Source organism: Dermatophagoides farinae, chromosome 2, assembly GCF_024713945.1.
Source record: "Dermatophagoides farinae isolate YC_2012a chromosome 2, ASM2471394v1, whole genome shotgun sequence".
NCBI classification, from domain to species: Eukaryota; Metazoa; Arthropoda; class Arachnida; order Sarcoptiformes; family Pyroglyphidae; genus Dermatophagoides; species Dermatophagoides farinae.
Window position 1 is genome coordinate 7,064,183 of NC_134678.1, and position 25,154 is coordinate 7,089,336.

The following is a 25,154-nucleotide window of genomic DNA, read 5'->3' on the forward strand; positions in this document are numbered from 1 at the left end:
ACAACAACATCATATATTGATGTAACAGAGTTTTTAATTATTATATTCCGTTGATACAAAAAAAAGTAAATAAATAAAATTTTTTCCTTTCTCAATCAGTAAAAAAAAAGTCACAGCCATATAGAAAAAAAAGTGTAATCATCAATAAAATTTTAAAAAAATGGAATGGGAAAAAAATTACTAGAAAGTAGAGAAAAAAAATTCGATGTACAACTGATGGATGAAAATGATGATGATGATGATGATGATGAATTGACACTCGAATTGAGATGAGTAAGAAAAAAATGGACAAAGACAGTGTATGGGGTGTGGAGAGAAAGAAAAATTTGAAAAAGTTTCAAAAATTGATTTTTTTTATTTATTTATTTCAGAATTTGTTGTTGTTGTTTTAATTGTTGAGATTAGTTGACTGGATCTTCACTTTCGCTATTTGAATCTATTTATAGAGAAAAGAAAAATTTTTCATTTAAAAATAGAAAATTTTAAATCAATTCTTGAACACATACCTCCTTTTTTGCCCATATATTGATGTTTACGTAAACGATCATAGAGATCTTCTTTGTTCGTACTATAAATAGATGGATTGGCAATGCCCTGTAATGTACCATTATTTGATTTACTATTATGCAATGATTCTTTCATATATGTTTCATTATAAAAATTTGGCATCTCCCAACCATCATCTTCATCATCATAATAATGGGCATATGTTGAATGATGTGATGGCGCAATACTTTCAGCATATGGTGCCGGCGCTCCGTAATAAAAGTTTTGCTGCGAACCGTTCGTTGGACCAAAATCGGCCGGTATCGTATGCATGGATAATTTTTTCGATATTGGCCGTGTTGCTGTTCGTACACAGATCATCCAGATTAATAATACCATGAATATGATGAAGAAAACTGCGGCACCAATACCGCTTGCAATGTATATTAGTTCAGATTTACGTTCACAACGATCACCATAGAAATTGATTAGACATTCACAACGTGGTTTTTTCATTCCTAAAATCAAATTGAAATTAATCAATTAATCAATCAGAAAATGATCATATAATTGAACATCATACCCATTTTCCAATCGCATTTTCCACCGTTGATACAATAATCATCACATACATCGATACAAAATGGAGAATTCGGAGTTGCGGCAATACCATCTGGATGAGGAGCCTCTTTATATCCATCTTTACAAACACAACGGAAATCTTCTGAACCAATGGATGGTGCTTCACATTGTGAATTCGGTGGACAAAGTTCAATCTTATCATTGATTAAACATGGATTTGAACACTGATCAGCACTTGTTGATCCAATCGAATTTGTCGTCGAATTCGGCGGACATGATTGACATGATGTATCTCGTTGTTCAACATCTTGATAAGTACCTTTCGGACATTGTTGGCATTCTTCTGTAGTCACATTTAAAAAGTGACCAATAGAACAAATTTCTATGCAAATAAGATTAAATTTAGTTTAATTCTTTAGCACTTGATTTATAGTAAAAAAAAACTTACCCAAATTACATTGGCCAATATTGATGGCTGCAATAGATCCGGTTGTATAACCAGCAGGACATGGTTCACATGATGGTTGTCCTCGGGTACGATAATATCCCAATGGACATGCTTCACAATTTCCAGTCGATGATAGTTGAAATCCGGCCATACATTCAGCTAATGAAAAAAAAACAATCAATTAGATTTTACTCTAAATATATGCCAAATATTACTTACGTCTACATTCTTTTTGTGAAATTGCTTCAGAACTTCGTGTAGTTAAACCTGGTCCACATGGAATACAAGTGAAAGAACCTTCATCCGGTTGATAGAAACCATAACCACATGGTCGACAAGTTGATGTTTCCATATCATAATAAAGGCCAGGTGAACAACTTTCACGACATTCCGATGGATGACGTGCACCTTTAATGATTGTTACACCTTGTCGTTGACCAATTACTGGACAGTATTTACAATGAAGTTGTCCCAATTCTTCTTGATACGAACCAACTGGACATTTCACACAACGACCAGTTTGATCATCGAAATAGGTTCCCAAACCACATTCAACACAGCTATTACCGATGACAACTTGACCCAGGTGGACAAGCATATTCAGTGATAAGATCCAGGCTTGTCAAATCGGCAGCAACATTTGGCAATGTATCGCGAACATCAAAAATGGCTGATTCAACAACAGCGCGACGTATTATAGCTTCCAATGTATCTTTATCCTGACCGATCATGGAATTGGTGGATGCTGATGCAACAATCGGATCATTATTAGCTGGAAAACTGACTTCTAGGCTATAGATATCTTGTTGATTTTCTTCTTCTGAATTTTCCGACAATGAACGAGCCGTTTGCCGTTTTACGATTCGATTCGTATTAATTTGTAAACCTTTGATACATTTAACATTTATGGCTAAACCTTTACAGCTTCCACGAACATTATCTGAACAGATTTTCCATGCTCTATCCACACGAAGAATACTATCATGAGCACGGGAAGTTAGAATTTTCTTTCCAGATTCTGAACAAACAACCGATGATGGGAAATTCATGACCATACGGAAAATACGTTGAGCCGAATATTTTGGTGAACATGCCTGGAAAGACTAATGGTGATTCAAGATTCTGATCGGAGGATTTTGGTCGCCAAAAACCTTCAGCACCACAAACATAAAAATTTGGAACCGGTTCTGCGAAATGTAATCCAGGATTACATTTGATTTGACAAACTTTGAAACGACCACCTGGACCCCAATCTGAACATTCTCGTTGGCCATTTATAGGCGGATCCGGAATCTTGCAAAATTCCCGTAGTACATGAATTTGAAAATCACAACGAGCTGTATTGCCAACTTCATCCAATGCCACATAGGACAAATCATAGATTCCTTTTTTCAACGATTCACCTGGTTTGATTTTTTGTACTTCCATTACTTGTGTATTTCGCAAATCATCAATAAATTGTGGTTCATCCCAATGTACGATTGTTGATGTGTTGGCCGAAATGACCCACATATCTGGTGGACAATGAAGAACTTGTGGTGGTATTTTATCCTGTTGCAAAATTCGACAATCATCACCAGTATAACCATTTGGACAGAAACGTTCACCACATTTTCCTGGACCAATACGTTCAACTGTTCCGAGTACGGTATCATATCCGGTCCAACGAAGCAATAGTCCACTATAAATTACAGGAGAATTTTTACAACTTCGTATTTGCGATGGAATCTCAACAGACATATCCAATGGCCTGTTCCAGATATTCACACGTGATAAACGACCATGGAAACCTTCTCCAAGATGTGGAACAGAATTTTCAACCGGTGCACCTAGGACTACCCAACCAAAGGCTGGTAATCGACCACCGGTACCATAATCTTGAACAGTATTCGCTAATGCAGTATCGGTGACAAGCATTAATGTACCGTCTCGGCTATCCCAGATGATGTTGATGTAATGCCATTGGCCATCATTGATTGGAACATTCTCCAGATAAGGCATGAATATATCAGGTGATCGTTTAGAATTGTAGCCATTATCATTGAACAAAGAGATCAAAACACCAAGATGATTGGCCTGCACTAATGGCCGTTGAGTTTTGCTTATAACATATGGTGAATCAACTTCATACAAAGTGAAATAAGTTCCAATTGTTTCTGGCATGAATTGTACCCATAAAGCGATGGTAAAACTATTTGATTCTTCCAACATAAACGGTATGGTCAAAGCAGCATTTGATGAACGTGAACGATCATTGAAAAAGAGATCATATTCAATATTGATTGGTTTACGACAATCTTCTCCGGTCATATTGAATGGGCATTTACAATAGAAACCATTAGTCAAATCAATACAGGTTGCCGATGGTGGACATGATGTAGGGAGACAATCGATAATATCTTCTTCACAATTTTGTCCAGTAAAACCGGGCGGACAAATACAATCATAAGTACCGTCATAATTATCTTGACAGGTTGCACCATTCTGGCATCGTTTTTCATCACAAACATGATATTCATATTGACATCCAATCCCGGTATATTTTGCCGGACATGAGCAATTAAGTCCAGAACCATAATCTTGACACATGCCATGATTTTGACATGGGTTACCAATGCAACGTTGCGGAGCTGTTTGACATCTTTTTCCATCCGTACCAGATGGACAAACACAGAAATAATCCTAAAAAAAAGAACGAATGATTATAAATTATTTGACAATTGAAAAATCAAACCTGAAATAGATCAACACATCGAGCATTATTATGACATGGTGATGAATCACACATTCCAACATCTTTTTCACATCGAGGTCCATTCCATCCAAGCGGACAATTACATCGATAACTATTGATTTGATCGACACAAGTTCCTCCATTAAAACAAGGTGATGACGAACATTCATCGATGTTTGTTTCGCAAAGTTCACCACCGAATCCTTCATGACATTGGCATTTGTAAGCATTGTCCATATCGATACAACGTTCAGTTCCAAGTGGTGAACATGGGTTAGAAACACATTCATCAACTTCCGCTTCACATTGAAGACCAACGAATCCCGGTTTACACTGACATCTAAATCCTATCGATTGATCTAGACATGTTCCACCATTTTGGCACGGACTAGATTCACATGCATCGATTTCATGTTGACATCTAGATCCAGTGAATGAGTTTGGATCACAAACACATCGATAGCCATCGATAAGATCAACACATTCGGCATCATTTTCACAAGGTGATGAAGCACATTCATTGGTATTGATTTCACATCGTGTGCCATTCCAACCAGGTTCGCAAACACATTCATGATAGAATAGTCGATCAACGCATAGACCATGAATACAAGGATTTGTGGCACATAAATCAATTTTATCTTCACATCGTTTTCCGGTGAATCCCGGTGGACAATCACATTTGAAATCATTGACAAGATCAGTACATTGAGCACCAAGCAAACATGGATCATCGGCACAGTCATCAATGTTTGTTTGACAATGTGTTCCAGTCCAGCCAGCTGGACATCGACAATGATAACGTCCCTAAAAGGAGAGATTTCAAAATTATCAATCAACAAAATGACAAGAAAGAATCAATCTTACCTGTAACAATGGAATACAAATGGCATCATTCTCACAAGGTGATGGATTATTCGAACAAGGATTGACAGTAATGTTACAATTATGGCCTTCATAACCAGTTCGACAAAGACAATTGATGTTGTTGATACCGGGAAGATTCTGACACATGGCTTTTTCTGGACAACTATCCTGAAGACATTCTTCTTGTTCAACTTGACATTGTAAACCAGAAAATCCAGCTGGACAACGACAACTATAACCTTGAGGATGGTCGATACAAGTACCACCATTGAAGCATGGTTCTGATTGACATTCATCAATATCGACTTCACAAGATTGTCCACTGAATCCGGCTGGACAATAACAATATGGTTCATGTTTATTCACAATACATAGACCACCATTCTGACATTGGATCGATGAACATTGACCTTGAACACAGGCTTCTTTTTTACGTTCACCTGGACGTAATGTCCGTTCACGTAATCTACATTCAATACATTTCGTTTGTCCTTCTTTTTCTTGATAATAATTAACCGGGCAAGGAGCACATGGTTCTAGACCGGTTTCAGAATAATGTCCAGGTGGACATTTGACTTTACATTCATTGATTGATTGAGCACCCGGTCCATAGGTGAATGTATTGGCCACACATTTTTGACATTCTTTGAAACCTTCTTTTGGTGGTGTACCGGAATATGCATTAACTGGACACTGAAGACAAGGCACCATACCAGTTGGTGAATATGTACCATGGCCACAAACTGGTACACATTCAGCAACGCTTTTACTTCCTTCGGATTTAGTATAGGTTCCTTCTGGACATTGACGACATGATGGTTGACGAAGCATATCCTGATACCAGCCCAATGGACAAGGTAAACAAAGATTTGTATTGCTCGAAGCATAACTACCGGCTGGACATTGTAAACATCGAGGAATTTTATTTCCACTTTTATCTTCGGTAGCATTTAATGGACTTAGAATTTCACCAGGTCGACAGGTGAAACCACGTTGAACAGATGAACGAAGAGCCTATTGTTGAGAAATTGAATGAATTATATAATGATGTTAAAAAATATTTTATATACTCACAATTAATGATGGACAGGAGCCACCAACTTGTTGAGTGGAAATATTCAACAATGGTTCAATGACAGCATAGGTACTGGGTACCATTAGATCAAAAATCAACGTCAATGTTGAACCACATAGATCGTACAATGTTTTTTGACGATAATTTGGCTGAATTCGAAGCACATATTTGATTGATAATTCATTTGCATTTGGTTTAAGTGAAATGGTCGTATTGAAAAAATGAACAGCCATATCGACATTGATAGCTGAACAACGTTGTGAAAGTAAATGATTAAGATTATCATAATAACTGGAAACATAATTGACATATGCCGACATGCATGATGGTGGCGCAAATCCGCCGCTACGATATTCAATATTGGCCATAACATCATAGCTAGAATCATCCATTTCAGGTTCTGGTTCAGGAACACAATCCGGTATCATATTATTTGGTTGCCAATGGCTACTTTCAGAACATTCATAAATTTTCAATGAATCACCATCGATAAAACGATATCCTTCCAAACATCTTGATGCACATTTATAGCCTGAATCCGTTCGACGACACATAATTTCACCGTTGGCTGGTTTGGTCAATGACCATGGAACACAAATGGCTGGTTGAACAGACACCTGAAAATGACAAACAGCTTCATTTCCGAATCGATCAGTTGCCAGAACCGTAATATTGCGATATCCTTTAACAGGTATAAAATCCATTTCAGGAATCAAAGTAATTTGAACTTCACCCGATTCATCAGTTGCATTGATTAATCGTCTTGTTTGATTGAAATTAATTTCATATGATTCCTGTTCTTCCACCAATTCGATTACGTATGATTGTGGACAATGAAGCATTGGTGGTGTTGTTTCTGGTAAGGTAATGTTCACCTGACAAATAGCAACATTTCCATCTGTATCATAGGCTCGATATTCAACACGGAGATCTTCCAATACAATCATTGGTGGTTTAAAACCAATCGGCAATACTTCAACTCTAGCTATGAATCCAGAGTTATCTATTGCAGTTGGAATCGTATAATTAACAGGCATAATACCAGTTGGACCTCGATTAACAACAATCGGTGCTGTAGGACAATTCTGGAAACGAGGTGGTTCTTTATCCACACACAACGGGTGACCATTATCGTAACCGAGAAGAATTTCATCTTTTTTATCTTCACAACCAAGTAATTCAAATTTTAAGCATGGATTTTTATGATATGCAACAATACCCAGAATGATGTAACGAGCAACAACAGTAGCTGGTAAATTGATCACACTCAATTCACCATAATTACCCAATTCACTTAATGTTAGATTGAAATTTGGAAAATAGACAACAAAATTTTCAGCTTCACGAACTTTATAGAAAAATCGAAGTTCAGTAGGACGGCCAACAACATCATTGGTGACAACACCTTTGACCAATAAAGCTTTGATACGATAAACTTTTTTCAAATCTACCGTAACATAAGTGAATGGTTCATGTTGACCACACCAACCGGTAGCTGAATTTAGGCGAACTTTTGTTGCTTCATAATTTGTACGTTGAGTGGTTGCATTGATTGCTGAATCTGGAATCAGTCCAGTGGAAAGACCAATCGGTTTGATTATTCGACAATCAGCACTTTTAACACATGTAATTGGATCATTTGTATAGGGAACATAACCCGGCCGATCACAAGTAAAACGAACTTGAGTATTATGTTCAAAACTGGTTGCAATTTGTTGACCATCTGGTGGATGTCCAGGATCCGTACAAACAGGTCCTTCACAGCGAAGATCACCAAAATCCCAGTAGCCTTTTTCTGAACATCGAACTACATTATCATTACGATTTGTTTTTCCTGCCAATGTAAATGTATTTTCACAACCGAAAAAGAAACTCGACCTACAAATTTTATGGAAAAAATGCAAAAAAAAAACAAACAAACAAACAAGATTAATTACACATACATATTTAAACCTTGGGAAAATTTTAATAATTGCATACTTATAATGTGTATCCATATAATAACCATATGAAGCTCCATTTGATTCAGGTGGTTTTCCACAATCAATTTTCGGACAAGTGGGCAACGCTCCAGACAACCAAAAATCAGGCTTTCCATCTTTGGGATCATAATTACATTGACGATAATGTGCATATGCAGTACCTTTATGTGGTCGACCATCTTCTTGACAAGTAACATTAGCCATACTTAGGAAGGGGATCAAATTATTTTCCATTGTTGATTCATATTGTAGTTTTAATCCTTGAGCCGGATCATCAGATATGATTGGACATTGTGCATAAACACATTGTGGTGTTGTACCGTTCCAAAGTCCATTCGATCCACAGGCCAATGAACGTTGTCCTTGCAATACATATCCAAAATCACAATTGAATGTAATAATATCGTTATAATGATAATTTTCACGTAAAGTCAATATTTTTCCATTTTCAGGTGCCTGTAAATTTGGACATTGTTTTGGAACACATGTTTTGTTGATACGATAAACATCACCATCTCTAAGACCGGTTTCGGTCATTGGAATAAAATATCCAGCCGTTCCATTTGATGTATAGAGTTCATAGCCAACATTACAATGACAAGAAAAACCACCCGGTGAATTGACACATCGTTGATCACAGCCACCATTACGATCAAGACATTCATTGATGTCGAAACAATCTTGACGTGTACAGCCCATAAGTTCGAAACGCATACAGGGGGCAACAGCAAATTCAATAATCATTACGCGAATATATCGTACTTCCAATGGTATTGGAAGATTTACAATCGACAATCCTGATCCCCCATTAGGAGCTAATCTGAATTGTAATGGTCGTCCTGATATGTCGGAATAGTCACGGAATAAATCAGTTAAATCATCAGCATATTGTAGTCGTATTGTAAGCGGATAAGCTTGTGATCCATCAAGTCTTTGTACGGATTGTATGCGTAATCCTCGAATCACGATCGGAGCTTTAAGATCTACTTGGACCCAATTTTCACCAATCCTAGGCGATGCACCACACCAACCAAAATGTGTACTACGTGGTATCGTATCCAAACGAATATCAGATTTTTTATATCCTGGTTCAGTACTTGATACACGTATGGATGAATCTGGAATTGCACCCGTAGTAAGGCCAAGATCCGATACAGGGCGACAATTAAGATTCGGTTCAAAACCTTGTTTACATTTACAGAAAAATCCACCATCAGTGTTTGTACAAATTGTTGAGGAAATATCACATGCTGAGTTTCCCGGTGAACATTCATCAATGTCTACACATATCGGTATACCAGTGAATGATTGATTACTTGAACATTTAATAATCGAAGAACCTTCAAGTCGATAACCTCGATTGCAGAAAACTCGTGATTCATCTTCAAAATAAAAATCTCGATCAGCATCGTTAGTGGCAAGATAACCATTTTTGATTTCTGGCAATATTGGACATTTAGCTCTTTCACAAACTGGTGGCAAACCAGACCATTGACCAATGGATGTACAAACAACCACAGGTACACCACGACGATGATAGCCATTTTCACATTCAAATCGTATAATTGTTCCATAGCTACGATTCACTGAACCGGCCATTATTGTTTGTATAGCACGTGGTGTTTCCGATATCGGTGGACATGATGATGCTAAACAAATGGGTAACTTTCCCCATTTACCGTCTTCACCACAACGAATCGATTCAGTACGTTGATTCGATGGAAAAGCAAAACCTTTAATAAAAATGGTAGTGATGAGAAAAATAATTAGCCAAAAAATCAATCAAGCGAGAAAAATGAAAAACTTACCAGCATAACATTGATAAGTGGCAATACCACGATAAGTAACATTTGTTGCATCCACAGCAAAACCATTGTCAATCTGTGGTACTGGACCACAATATCGTTCCTGACAATTGGGTATAGTATCCAATGACCATTTTCCACCCATTAAACATTCAGTTTCTAATTTCAAAACACCAGTGCTAAATTCTTGACCAACTGGACAAGTGAACACTACTTTCGATCCAAACATTGATCCACGTTCCGATGCGATAGCATTTTTTCCGATCGTCAATGGTGAACAATCAGCTGAAAAATTTGCCGACCATCCTCGTGCAGCTTTCATGGCATTCGTTTTGAATAGCAATAACATTCGACCAGAAGATGCGGTCAAAGTTAAACCAGTTGGTTTAGTTTTTGTTCCAAAACCACGGCTTGGATGTAGAGGAACCGCTGTAGATGAATCTAATCCATCATATATTTGTAATATATCTTCATTGGTTACACCAAATTCATTGAAAACAATCGATACAGATCCTTCGGCCGGTTTTTCGCGTGAAATATGATAGATACAGTTCTGATTTGTTGGATAATTTGTCACACCAAAAGCTGGTGATGTGACCACACCTTTATCGGACAATAAATTTATTTCACAACCAGCTTTATAACGGATAGAGAATCCTTTTCGTGAATGTACGCCAAAATTTGAATGGAAATAAATGTAAACAGAATTTCCTGTCGAAACTATATAACGATCGTGTGATTTACTCAACTCTATTGTCATATTGCCACTAAAACGACTAAGTGGTGAACTTTTCGATGTTAAACCATCACGAATGAGTAGAAAATCGGTATCCGGTTCTAAATCTAATTCGGTCACCTCCAATGTGATTGTTTTACCTTGACTTGCCGTTATAACATAAACACATTCAAGACCACCAGGATAATAATTTGGATATTGTGGTGAATTGATAAATTGAGCAAAGGTTTGTGCTGTGAATTCACCACCACATTTTAATGGTTCAGTTTTCCATGATGCACGAAAACCTCGTTTCTCTACCGAAGCATCGGAACGAAATTTGATTATCATTAGATTACTGCCAGTAGTGAATGCACGAGCCGATATGTTTTGTATGCCGGACAATGTAGCCAATGTTGTGCTTGTCTCTTCAGTACGACCACCGACTAGAATCTGTACTTGGTCGAAATTATTTTCCGTATCAAATTCTGAGAATTGTAAAATCATTCCCGATCCAATTGGTCCTTCTAATGTCCATTTACAATCACTGTTTGGATCATATTTGTTCGGATAATTTGGTGATATCACTTTATCACCGGAACTTTGTAGATAATAATTACATTTTCGTGGACAATCCATTTCATCTGAACGATCTTCACAATCATCATCACCATCACATTTCCATGCATTGTTTATACATTTTCCATTACTACAATGATATGAACCAGTAGGACATGTTATTTTCTGACAAACGAATGGCAAAAGATCTTCACATTCGGCTAATGACCATACACTTTGTGGTGCATCACCATTCGATGTATGTTCACCGATTACAGTTGCTCGTACACATTGACCATCATCAACATTCGGTTGATCATAGGCCCAAAAACCAACATATTTACTAACAAAACGTCCACTTGCCGATTCAATTGTATTTGTTGATAATTGATCAATCGATTCAAAACCAATCCAAAATGAGCGACCATCATCGCCAGCCTCACGTAGACTAGCTTCAGCTAATGCAGCGGTAAAATTGTTTTGTGTGAAATCACTGATCAACACTAATTCACTGCCATATCTGTAAAAAAAACAACGAAAACAAGAAAAAAGAGAAATATTAAAAAACCGGCTTTAGAAAAAAAAAATGTTCGGGAATTTCAAACAAACCGAAAATAAAATCAAAAAAAAAAAAAAAAAAAAAAACAAAACAAGACAAAACAAGCTTAAGGCTATTTATTGACCCCGAAACGAAATAAAAAAAAAACAGAAAAAAACACAAACATTAGACATTTGTGAAATTCAATCATCAATTTAATAATCAACAATTTGAATGTGGAAAATATAAATAAATGAAAAGTGATAATGAATGTAAAAGTATCATCATGGAAAACAAGACAAAAAAAAATGAAAAATGAAAATCAAATTGGAATAAACAACCAAAAATGAAGATAAAGATAATTAAAAAAAAAGAGAAAACAACAAAACAACAAGTGAGACTAGTCTTCTACTTATAGAGATTATTATAAACCATCATCATCATGTCTTTAGGTCAAAATATTTCATATTTAGATATATACACATACACATATATTTATGGTTATTATAATTATCATCATCATTATCATTGTTGTTGGTGTAGTTGTATGGCCACAGAAAAAAAAATCTACACTATAGTATTTTTCAATTGATTTTCATATAAACGATTAATAATCATAATATAATGACGATGAAAAAAAAGGTTTAAAAGGTTTTATTCAAAAATACATTACATGCCCTAATAATTCGATCATCAACAACCAATACCACATAATTATATACACACATATGAAGATGATGATAATGATAATATTTTCAATCAATCGGTGAATCCAAATCCAGTGAATGAAAATAAAAATTGATAATCATCATCAAGTTTTCAATCATTTTGTATGTGACCTAAACAGGATAGCTAAAATATTTGAAAATGAAATTTTAAAATTTTTATTTTTTTTTCAATTCAAAAAAAAAACACCACACACAACAATAAGATTTCAAGGTGATATGATGTGGTGTGTGTGTGTGTGTGAAAACGAGATTGGATAAAATCATCGTTATATCACCACACACAACTATCCATTGACTTTATAGCCAAACATTGATCATTTTTTATGAGTGTGTGTGTTAAACGTGTGGAACAACAATAAATAAATAAATAAATGAAAAACCAAAAAAAAAACTAATAAAATCAAAAGTGGCCTGGCCATTCATTCAATTCCACAAGCCACGTCACACCACACCTTGATGTATTGAGCGCGTAACTGGATTATTTTTTTTCAATTTTCGCTCCATTTGTGGATCATGTATGTAATTGTTATTTGGTCATATTAGTCATAAACAAAACAAGAAAAAAAAACAAATTATATTCACGTAGATCTATGGCCCATATATATAAAAAAAACGAATGAATAAAAAAAAACTTACTTTATTTGTCAAATAAATATAAAAACATCCTACACAAAAATAATGGACCAAAGAAGCGAATAACCGAATCCGAAACAAGAACACAAACATCTTGAATCTGACAAATCTTTCTATCTAGACAAGGAAAAATCAGAATGTTTTCACTCTGTATGTGTGTGTAGGATGATTTTGAAATCGTTTTTTTTCAAAACGAAAAAAAATTGAAATAAAAACACAAAAAAAAGAAAGCGAAATCAACCAAAAAAAAAAAAAAGGATTTTTTCCACCATCACCACCACCACCACCATCCACAAACCTAACTGAATTTAATCAATGTGACTAAATGTTGACTTGAAGTCAAAAAATTTGTATCGATGCATTGTAAAATGACCATTAAAATACTATTTAGATTAGACAATGGAATAAAAGAATAGAAGAAACAAAAAAAAAAAAAAGAAAGAAAGAGTTGATGACATCTAGTTCTTGATCATTACGGTCATCATCATCATGGCCAACGATTTATATTGTACTTCATCGTGCTGAATTATTTTTTTTTTTGCTAACCAAAAAAAAAATTAACTTCCTGTTATTCTTCTTATCTATCTTGAATATAATCATTATTATTATCATTTGGTCGTCTTTATCATCCTTGACAATAGAGACAGGGAGAGATTGGAGGTTGGCTCTCTGTAAGTTTGTGATTGGTGAAAATTGGTATTTGAATTGTATTTTCATTCATTGTTCATCATGTCGTCATCATTATCAAAAATGGTTTTTTTTTCTTTTATGATTGTTATTTGACAGAATCGATTTTTTTTTGTATTTTTTAGCTATAAAATAACCACACAAACACAATGGAAAGACAGGTAGTTGATGATGATGTATAAGTAAAAAATTATGCATTTAATACATACACATTGATGGCTTGTTATGCCATAAAAGTGATCATTACCGATCATCATCATCATCATCATTATCATCAATGATCGACCTTTAAAAGGAATTGAGAAAAAAAATTTTTGATCCAAATTTACCAGGATAGTCGACCTTGTTTTAATAATCATCATCATCATCATTTTCCTTAAGGTTAAAACACACACAGACACACAAACAGTTAAAAGGTAGGGATAAAAAAAATATCAAAACCCCCTAAAGGTTTTAAATGTCCATCATATTTTGTTGATGATGGTCATCATCACGCGGAAACAATGACGATGATGATGATGATGATAACCATAAAGAGGTGTTGGTCTTTAAATTTTCGTTTTTTTTGCCTTTAATAGACTATTCGGTTTATTCACGATCACGAATCAGACATAATCATCATCATCAATGAACATCAATTTGAAATGTTTCATTCAATGTTTAAAGACTTGTTTAACTGGATTAGTCTAATTATGCACATAGACTAACACACACACTATTACGATATTGAAATCACATTCAAGTTCTGATCAAAACTGGTGATCAAAGAAAATTGTATAAACAAGAGAAAAAAAACAAGTCATTTCTCATTGACCTAAAAGGAGAGTTTGTGATCATTACCATCACAGCATACATCATTCATCTATTCGTTCAAATATCGATATACCGTTATATCGAAGATTGGTCGGCCAATAGACCGGTGTAACTCTAAAAATAATTTACTTAAAATATATGAGATGATGTTTAAGCTTATAACATAGTTACTTGATTACCAAAAGAATGTAAATAAGAAGAAGCTTAAGGTTGAGGTCAGTTATGTGGCCATCGGCCATATAAGCAACATCAAACATCATCATCCACATTATGCATCATGGTAAGCTAAAACTTTATTCAAGTTGAAAAATATTTTTTTCCCCTTTTTTTACATCTCTATTTCTCTGCCTCACTAGCTCTTATTATTATCTCTAGTAGTATTTATTAATACCTGGCTTTACACATTATTAAATATTAATAGAATCGGATTATAATCAACATTCAAGTTTATTTCTAGCTAGCTAGTTGATTTCTATCTTCTTCATCTATTTCTCTAGGTGCAATATATAATTATATATAAAGCACTGATTTAATTTAAGATTACAAAAAAAGAATTTTTTTGTAAAAAAAAAAATTTTTAAACTTGAAAACAAACAAACAGAGTGGAAAATAAAATAAAATTTCCAGTAAAATAATTTTTTTTTCTCTCTCTCTGGATAATTAAAGTGATGATGGATGCAAAAAAATTCAAATCAATCAAATTATTTTGATAAAATCACGTAAATAAAAAAAACGTAGACAAGTGATGATTGATAGATTTGTAATCGTTCCTTTAAAAAAAAATTAATCGAAATTGACCTCGATTATTAACAAACAAACAAAAGATTGGCAAAAAAAAATTGGCCGATTTGATCATGATGTTTGAATATTATTATACTTCAATTTTTTTTTAATCAAAATTCATTTGAAGATTCAAGTGAAAAATACAGATTTATCATCGATTAAAATCAATGTTGATTGATCATCCAGAAAAAAAATTCAAGTGTTCAGCATACACAATAGGTGTGCATGATACGAATACTTGATATTCAAGAATAAAAAAAATCAGGATGAGGATCAACAAAAAAAAAAGAAATCATTGCCAATTTTTTTCCGTTATAATGATTAATGTCAATTGTAAACATTTAAAGGGTTAGAAGACAAACAGTGAAAAAATACTTACCGCCTACAAATCTGTGCCGCTCTACGCCATGAATGACGTAGATTAAAAAAACGATAACAATAAATTCCTTCACGTCTCCAATCTAGATTATTTTTTTATGGAAAAAAAGGATGTTTTTCAAACACAAAAAAAAACAAACAAAAATAATTGCTTACCTTCAGGACAATGAAGAAAATTATCCGTACTGATTGTTTGTGACTAAATAGAAAAAGAGAAAAAAAACAATGTAGATTATCGATTATCAGAAACCGAAAATTCAATGTTTTTGTTTGTTTGTGTAATTTAAGGGCAAGTATTATTAAATGATTGTTATTCGTAACTCATGGTCAATGTCATTGTTTCCATTTCCTATTGATTTGACCCAATGTCAAAAATTGAAAACTAAAAACAAAGTGCAAAACACAATGGTCAAGAAAAATTTAATTAAATTTAATTATTTCTTTTCGTCGTCATCGTCGTCGTCGTTGTTGTTGTTGTTGTTTTAACTCTTAAATTGTGAATTTGATAAATTAATTTTGTCTCATTCTCAACTTTACAAATCAAATACAGTAATTGTTTTGGACGACAAAAATTAAAACCGGGACAAGTTTCAAATGGAACAAAAATGATTGGGCGTCCGTCATATGGCAAAACTATTGCTGTTTTGTATTTACAAAACAAAAAAACTCACAAATATTAATGGACAGAAAAAAAACGAAAAAGAAACATATATAATTGAGCAAAATAGAATAAAAAAAATAATACACACATGCAGCGAACATAACTTTACTAATGACTTGTTCATTCACTCAGTAAAGTTAGCCAGTTCATTCAGTCATTATCATATCCAGGAGCCCTATCATCACAATCATCATGATCATTTGAATTCAAAATGAAAGAAAAAAAATCAGTGATGATTTTCTGAAAAAGATATTCTTCCCAACACAGACACAAAGTAAATGGCATCATATCGTTTTATCCATTGAGGGATAAAAAAAAATCAGACACACAAAGAAGTAAATGGACATAAAGATGAGAATAAACAACAGCATTATAATGATGATGATGATAGTCATCGAAAAATGATGATTCAAGTATTAATATCATATAACAGAAGAAAAAAAGCTTTTTTCTGTATCGAATCAATCAATCTATGGGAGAGATCTTTACAACAAAAAAAAAATAAGTTTCAATCACCCAAATGTATGAGAATATCAATCTAAACGAAACGAAAAAAAAATTTCATGGCATAAATCACCATTTTAGCTAGAAAAAAAACAACAACAATCCAGTGACGACGATCTACAACAAAGGTCATTGTCGTTAGATGATCATCATCCATCGAATCATTCGAACCATAACATCTAACCGTGTTCATCCAACAAACAGAAAAAGACTTGAAAAAAAAATTTAATCAAAAAAAAATATTGTGATGACAAGTGTCAAACATTTCAATATTGATTTTAAATTGTTTTCAAAATTTCATGTCAATAAATATCCAGGTGTGATGATCACATTCATCAAAAACAAAAAAAAAATTTTTTTTTGACAGTAAATTAAAATGATGCTCTTATTATTCTCTAAATAGATTTGATGCATATCTAATTGGTTAAAATATTCCTAAATATGGTGTGCCAAGAACAATGGATCACCACCAGCAACAATAACAACAACGACCATTTGGACATTATCATCGCCCATCATCTACGAGATCATCATCATCATTATTATAATAAACGGTTTCAAGTAAATAAACCAAAGAATGGCGTTGACGCGTGCAACAGCACAAATTTTAAATGAAAAAAAAAGAAAAGAAAATCTGTTTTCATTTCCATGAATGAATAAATCAAGATTGAATGAGATGAAAAGTAAAAAAAAAAGAAAGACAGAAAAACATCAAAGGACATCTATTCATCTATTCATTTCATTTCAATCGTTTTTTTATGAATGAAATAAAATAAATGGGAGAGACAGGTAGGCTATTCAGAAATGATGAAAAATTCATCTATAAATAGTCAACAGCAACAACAACAACAACAACAAACAAACAAAAAAAACGAAATGAAAAACAAATCAACTTGATGATGACGAATTCAAATTTACTCATTCATTGTTAGCGCCGTCATCGTTGTTAAATTGAACAAATCAACAAACAAAAAAAAAGATGAAATAAAAATAAAAATGATTGTGTGTGTAATGATTGACCAAAAAAGGGTTGATGTTTTCTTCTTCTTTTTCTTTTTTCGGCAGTCGGTGTGATTACCGTTCTTTATACACTTGTTGTATAATAATAAATAAATACACCAAGATTATTTGCAATTTGTTTTTTTTTTATTTTCAAAAAAGTCCATTATCGATACAACAACAAAAAAACGATCAGGAAATTTTCGATGAAAATCAATGCTGTCAACAACAACAACAACAACAATTCCAGGAACCAAATACGAATATAATTACAAATGAAAAAAAATTCGATTTTCTTTCTGTCATTTCAACAACAAAAAAAACAATGAAACAATATAATTGGATTCTTTTGATTAACAAAAGTTTCACATACGGAAATATTTTTCTTTCTCATCACATCAACGGATCTTAAATATACACACATATGGCAATAGAAACACACATGTGTCTTCATAATGTTTATGTAGTCAACCCTTTTTCATTTCAATCACATCATTATCATCATGGTAATCATTACTTGATCCGTTATGCATAAAAATGTAATTAATAGACCATCAGACCTATTTTTCTTTAACCACCAGATATCATATACACTGTGATCAAATACAATTTTCATTAACAAAAAAAAAGAAGAAAAAAATCTATGATCCATTTACCATTATCCATTACATTAAAAACAGAAAATTTTCATAATATTTATTTCCACCAGACTAATTATCCAGGGATGATCATCATGATGGTTGTCCTTCATAAATTCACGAATAAATCAATTGATTACAATCATGGTAAAAAGAAAGAGAGAGAGAGAGAGAAAAAAAATCGAGATCGTTTCGTATAATAAATAAATAAATAATGTTTTCCTGATTGAATGATAAATGATGAAAAATTTGCATAGGCTACAATGCTAGCTGTATGTAAATTCACCCAAATAGAGAAAACAGACAAAGAAAAAGAATATAAAGGATTAACATTTTTTTTTTGTTCACTCTCGTGTATTTTTAAAAAGGGCCAAGTTCAAAAAAAAAATTAAAAATCCAACTTTCGAAATCAGCAAGGCTTCTATATGATGCTATAAACACACGACGATGGATTAAACAATCCATTGAACAAACCTGTGACGGGGCTCGATGAAACATCAATTCAATTCTATTCGAAATTCAATTGTAACAACAACAACAACAACAGATGTGAACAAATAAAACAATACAGAAAAAAAGTGAACGTCATAATGGCAAATAATCCAAATTCAAAGACATGATGATGGCTAAACATAATAAACATTATAAAACGAAGCAAAAATAAAATAAATCGACAATGCCAAAAAGATTGCGACATTCACAGAAAAAAAGGGGCAGGAATATATACAGGACAAGTACGAAAAAAAATGTCCAAACAAAAAACATCATGTGCACTGGGAACTGAAATAAAAAAAATTATCGAAATTCAAAACAAATCATTTTTTTCAAAAAAATGATGTTTTCGACAATTTATTGATGATGATAATAATCATCATAAAAAAAGATGATGATGTGACCATCGTGAACAAGTCTGAAAAGTCAAAAAACAACGATTCAATGAATGAAAAAAAACATGGGTGAATGATTCAACCATTGGATCATTTACTCAAATACTACTCTCACATCCTCCTATTCTCATGTCCTACATTACAATAAAAAAAATTTCTCATTTTTTTTAAAAAAGTGGTGGTAGTGGTGCCCATTTTTCACATTTGTTTTCATTTACAATCATTTATCATATAAAAATGTTGAAGAAAAAAAATCTACAGGATTAGATTATAATAATTTAATATGACATACAATGCTGATGATGATGGGGGCAGAATGAAAAAAAAATGAAAAAAACACAGACACTCACACATACAAGATGTCAACCTGAAACAATAAACAATTATTAGCCTGTCATACAATGATGCGGATGAATATATGAAATGAATGTTTCTGTATATACATAAATCACACACACACACACACACAGCAAATGGTAACATGAAACACACAATAATGTCCATATCTATTTCTTTATCTAGATAAAACGGGACAAGTTTCAAGTTTGTTAATACATTCATTAAATCATTCATTCATGTATTCATGTCGCTTCACTGATGATGATAATGATATTCATCATCATCTATATAGGGTTAATGACTTGATGTTCCGAAACAATAACTAATTACCATCACATTGACAAGGAAATTCTATTGATATTCCAAGCAATTATATTGTCATCAACATCATCATCGATTGATCATTATTATTCGAAAAAAAAGAGAATTTGATCCTCATATATCCGGTAGTGAAAAAACCAACAACAAAAAACAAAAATATGACAAGTATGTAGACACTTGTTGCTTGTTTACCTGTTGTTATAATGAAAATAAATCAAACAATTTTTCACAAAACAAATTAAACCAAAAAACGTGCCAGACAAACATTGTACGCGCGTGCAAACATTATAAATTGTAGACACTGTAAATACATACGCGTGAAAATTAAGGCTAGGCCAACTAATAATAACGGAGCAGAGAAAAAAAAACGAAAATAAAAATTATTATTTAATATTTGTAACTTAAAATAGTTACCAAATAAAATAAAATCACCATATGATTGGCCAGTTTCTTGTCCAATGGTCATTCAAATAATAGAAAAAAAAATCTATTAATAGGCCAGACACGCAAACACGCAAATACTGTTCATACATTCATTCATTCATTCATTTTAATCTCACGCCAACAATAATTTTTTTTTCGTTAAAATTTTTTTTTCTTGTTCAGCGAGAGTGTGTTGCGGTATATGCCGGCTTTGTTTTTCTTCATTCATTCATTCATTCATTCGAGCCCATTTTTTGTTGTTGATTCGGATAAAATGATTCAATGAGAACAACAACAACAACAAAAACAATCGATTGTGATTGCCAGGCACCTTCATCAATTTTTTTTTGCTTTCTTCATGCCATTCACCCGAAAACGAAAACAACAAAAACAACAAAGAAAAATAAAGAACTACAAAGATAAAAACTTTGATTTACACGAAAAAAAAGTTTTTTTTGTGAAAAAAACATGCACAAAAGAAAAAAAATTGACTTTCGAATTCCGTCGGATCTTAATATAAATATATATCTTAAATCCGGGTGAACAAGAAAAAAAAGTCAATCATTTAGATTTTGTTCATTTTGTTGTTGTTGTTGTTGATCTATTGATCGAATGTGGTTCATCATCATCATCGTCATCATAATATTCAAATGAATTCAAATGGTGAATATTATAATGAATGAATGAATCAATGAACAAGATAAAGAAACAGAAAATAAGAGATAGGCTTGGTCGGATCAATAGAAAGAAAAAAAAAATTTTTTTTTTGTGAATTTTTTTTGTACCGATTTTTTTTTCTTTCTTTTGAAATTGCGTTTCAATAAGAAAAAAAAACATGCATGTTCAACTCAATGATACGGAAGTATTAATCTTGATAGAAAAAATGGGACTAACTATTTATACAAACATGTAATAGAAAAAAAAGTTAGACAAAATATTGATTTTTAGAAATTGAAAAAAAAAAATTTTCTCCTTAAACAATCAACATGACAATGTATATTCACAAAAGATGCAATGATTTGTTCAACAAAATAACAAGAAAAGAATCTCATCATTCCACTTATCACTTTCTCCCACTCTTTATCTTTTGAATGTTCACACACACACACACACACACAAAAGGACAATTCCCATTCAATTTTCAAATCCAATCGACGAATGACCGAGTAGTGTCCGTGTGTGTTTCAATAAAACTCCCATCATCATCATCATCATCACATAAGATGATAACTAATTAGAAAAATAGAAAAGATTTTTCACTATAAACATTTTTCTCTTGAGAGTGAGAATCAAAATACACACACACACACACTTATAACGGATACTTATTGCCCATCGTGTTTTTTTTTCTATGTAAATCTTTAGATATACTTAATCATCATTGTATAGTGTGAACTTACATTTTGTGCCGTAACCTGTGTAGATGGTATGATTGACAACGAAATAAAAATTGTGGCTAAAATAAATAAAATTTGTAATGAATAATAATGATATTGGCTATTGTGATTTTTTAGTATTATAAATGGATTGAATCGATTATTTGATTTATTTGATCTATTTCGTTGTTGATATAATAATAATAATAATGGTGACCATTGTATTGATGATTTTTTTGATTTCAATTTTGTTGTTGAAATATTTTTTCTAGAATTCATCGACAATGTAGATTTATATGATGATGATGGCAATAATGATGGTGGCGGTGGTGGTAAACAATTTGGTGATGATGATGATGATGATAGTGATAGTGATTTGCTATTTATGTCGTGATCAGATTGTTGTGTTGTTGTAATGATGGTAGAATTGGTTGGCCTCGATGTAACGAATGATGATGATGATGATGATGACGACGACGATGATGGTGATGTAATGATGATGGCACTATTTGATGATAGATTATAATATTGTTGTTGACCATTTTGATGGTGACGATTACGGCATCTTTGCCGGCTATACTGAGCCGTCATTGATGAAGATGATGATGATGGCAGCATCATTTTCTTGTAGATGGCAATGATGATCTTGTTTGGTGATTTTTTTTGTTGTTGTTGTTGATTGAATCGAATCAAAAAAACTAAACCGACAGACAGACACAGACACAAAAAACACAATTTCAAAAGAACAATTAAAGAAAATGGGCCGACCAAAACACACACACACAAATAAAACACCAACAAACAACAATAGAAAATGAACGATATGATTTATTATTGATAATGACCACCACCTCGTGTTGTCGATTGTGTGGTTCGGATGTGAAAATGTGTGGTGTCTGTGTATGTCTGTGTCTGTGTGTGTGTGTGTGTTTGTGTGACGGATACGGATTTTGGGTGTCAATTCCAATTATCACATTTTAGCCAAGGTAAACGAAAAAAAAACTGTGAAAAAAAACAAAACAAAAGAAAATTAGCTAAGAAAAACAAAATGGATCACAACTTGACATCATTAACGATATTGTGTGTGTGGACGCCAATTTTGAATAACAAAAAATGCGAAAATTACGATTCGATACGAATCAAATGGATGAGAAAAATAAAAAAAAACTTGTAAATAAGACTAATAATTATAAATTATAAGCGGCAGTCAAAGATACATGATAATAATCATCATCAAATGAAATCGCCTTGAATATCAAACACACCAACAACAACAACAACACAAATAAATTGATAGGGCCAATTGTCCAAAATCAAACTATTGATCGATTTGACCATTACACATTCATAAACATTTTTTTCTGTTGTCGAATAAAACTTACATTGATTACAATGACAACATGATGATGAATGGATAAATTTTCAAAAAAAAGGCGAGAAAAAGTGTCCATTGCCGGGAATCGGCTGTTTCAAAACTTTTTGAAAGATGTTAATGTTCCATTCAATCCATTACAAATCTAGACACATCTACACATATAAACAGAAAAAAAACAACAAAAATACGATGATCACAGTCTTTTCAAATGAGAAACTATTGATGGCAACGATTGATGGAACATTACATCGGTCAAAAAACGATGTATAGCTGGCCGACAATAATGATGATGACTGAAACAAGGAATTTTCTCAGTTTTTTTTCGTGATGGCACCGCCAAACGAAATTTTTTTTTCTTGAAGAGTCATTTCATCTCTTTCTCTTGGGCCACAAACACTGGCTGCAAAAAGTGATCGACAATTGGTCTCTTTCTTCTTTGCGATTCATTCATCTTTCTCTCTCTCTCTCATTCTCTTCAGGTATAAAAACTACAGGCAAGAAACAGGTATTTTCTGAAGAAAATAAAAATGTTGAATACTTTGATGGCCGAATATAGCAATCATCACAATTCACTGGTAGTAGTGGTAATTGCTGTTTTTTTCTTAAGAAAATTCTTAGAGTTCCTTGTTGTTGTTGTTGTTTATTTGTAAATCCAAGTCTGACCAGGTAGGTTTTTCCTAACAGGTAAACATACACACTCACACACACAGCATGCAGGTGGTATGTTATTTTGTTGGTTGTTGTTGTTGTTGTTGGTGCTCGTTGTAAGAGTAATAATGATTATTATCAATGATGTTGACGATGATTCGTCCGTTTGCCGTCGAATATTATAAATATAGAATGAAATGAATTAGAATGGATTGCTGGTTTGTTGTTTGTTCAAAATTTGGTCGAACTTTGACTTTGATATTAACCACTTCTTCTTCTTCTTTTGGTAGATTCAGTGAATAGAAAACAAAACAAAACCAGCTTATGAAGTTTGATGAAGCGGTAGAAACCTGTTAGATTGAAGAAAGAGGGAAAAAAAGAAACAAGGTAGTTGACCATCATGATTGATTCATGCACCAGAAAAAAAAATTTTTTCTTTAAAAAAAAAAAATACCCAGTTCATAAATACTTTTTTTCTACTTGTTTTGCTACCATCCGGAGTTGGATGGTCATCATCATCGATATCTTCGGATGATGTAACCATATGATTATTGTAGGGTGAACCAAATCCTAAATGCCGGTCGGATGAATTGCGTGTGTGTGGAATGTCACCGGAATCATATAGGAAGCGAAAAGAAATTAGTCGACTTTTTTTGACATTACAATTTTGTCATGGATGGATTTTTTTTTCGGATATCAATGTGTCGACCTTTTCGAATGTTTTTGATCACCGAAATATGGAAAAAATTGGTTCTTTTTCTTGCAAACAACTGGAAAAAACTGAAAAAAAATTATTAATTCAAAATTCAAAAAAAAAAAAAATTAAATTTTATCACCAAATCAGCCTTACTTGAATAAATGGATTTGTTGTGAAATGTTAGTCACTCACATTCATCATCATCCTCCGTCATCATATTAATGTTCGATCTTGCTCAGGGCACATTACTCCACACACACGCAGAAATGTTGAGATGCAAAAAACCGATATGTGATATTTAAATGGAAAAATCAATTATTTTGATTAGAATGCGAATAACCGAATTCTAGTTTTATATAATTAATCAATCAATGATGAATCAATGAATTAATGATGATCAGTATTTTCATCAACTTCAAATAGACCTGTAATTAAATCATCATCAATATGTGTGGATTGCGATTCTAAGATTCA

General features: G+C 32.9%; 1 protein-coding gene across 1 annotated transcript; it reads right to left on the reverse strand.

The window, feature by feature from the left end:
- Nucleotides 1–15: 15 nt before the first annotated feature.
- On the reverse strand, nt 16–24,934 carry uif (sushi, von Willebrand factor type A, EGF and pentraxin domain-containing protein uif). The gene is given in 18 exon segments (XM_047063957.2): nt 16–436; nt 507–1,004; nt 1,070–1,450; nt 1,517–1,675; nt 1,736–2,099; nt 2,101–2,610; nt 2,612–4,198; nt 4,251–5,057; nt 5,118–6,131; nt 6,192–8,070; nt 8,173–9,907; nt 9,983–11,772; nt 15,814–15,895; nt 15,969–16,011; nt 21,985–22,962; nt 23,343–24,333; nt 24,438–24,763; nt 24,834–24,934. Coding segments are annotated over 15 exon segments (11,481 nt in total). The 5' UTR covers nt 22,582–22,962; nt 23,343–24,333; nt 24,438–24,763; nt 24,834–24,934; the 3' UTR covers nt 16–401.
- Nucleotides 24,935–25,154: the final 220 nt, after the last annotated feature.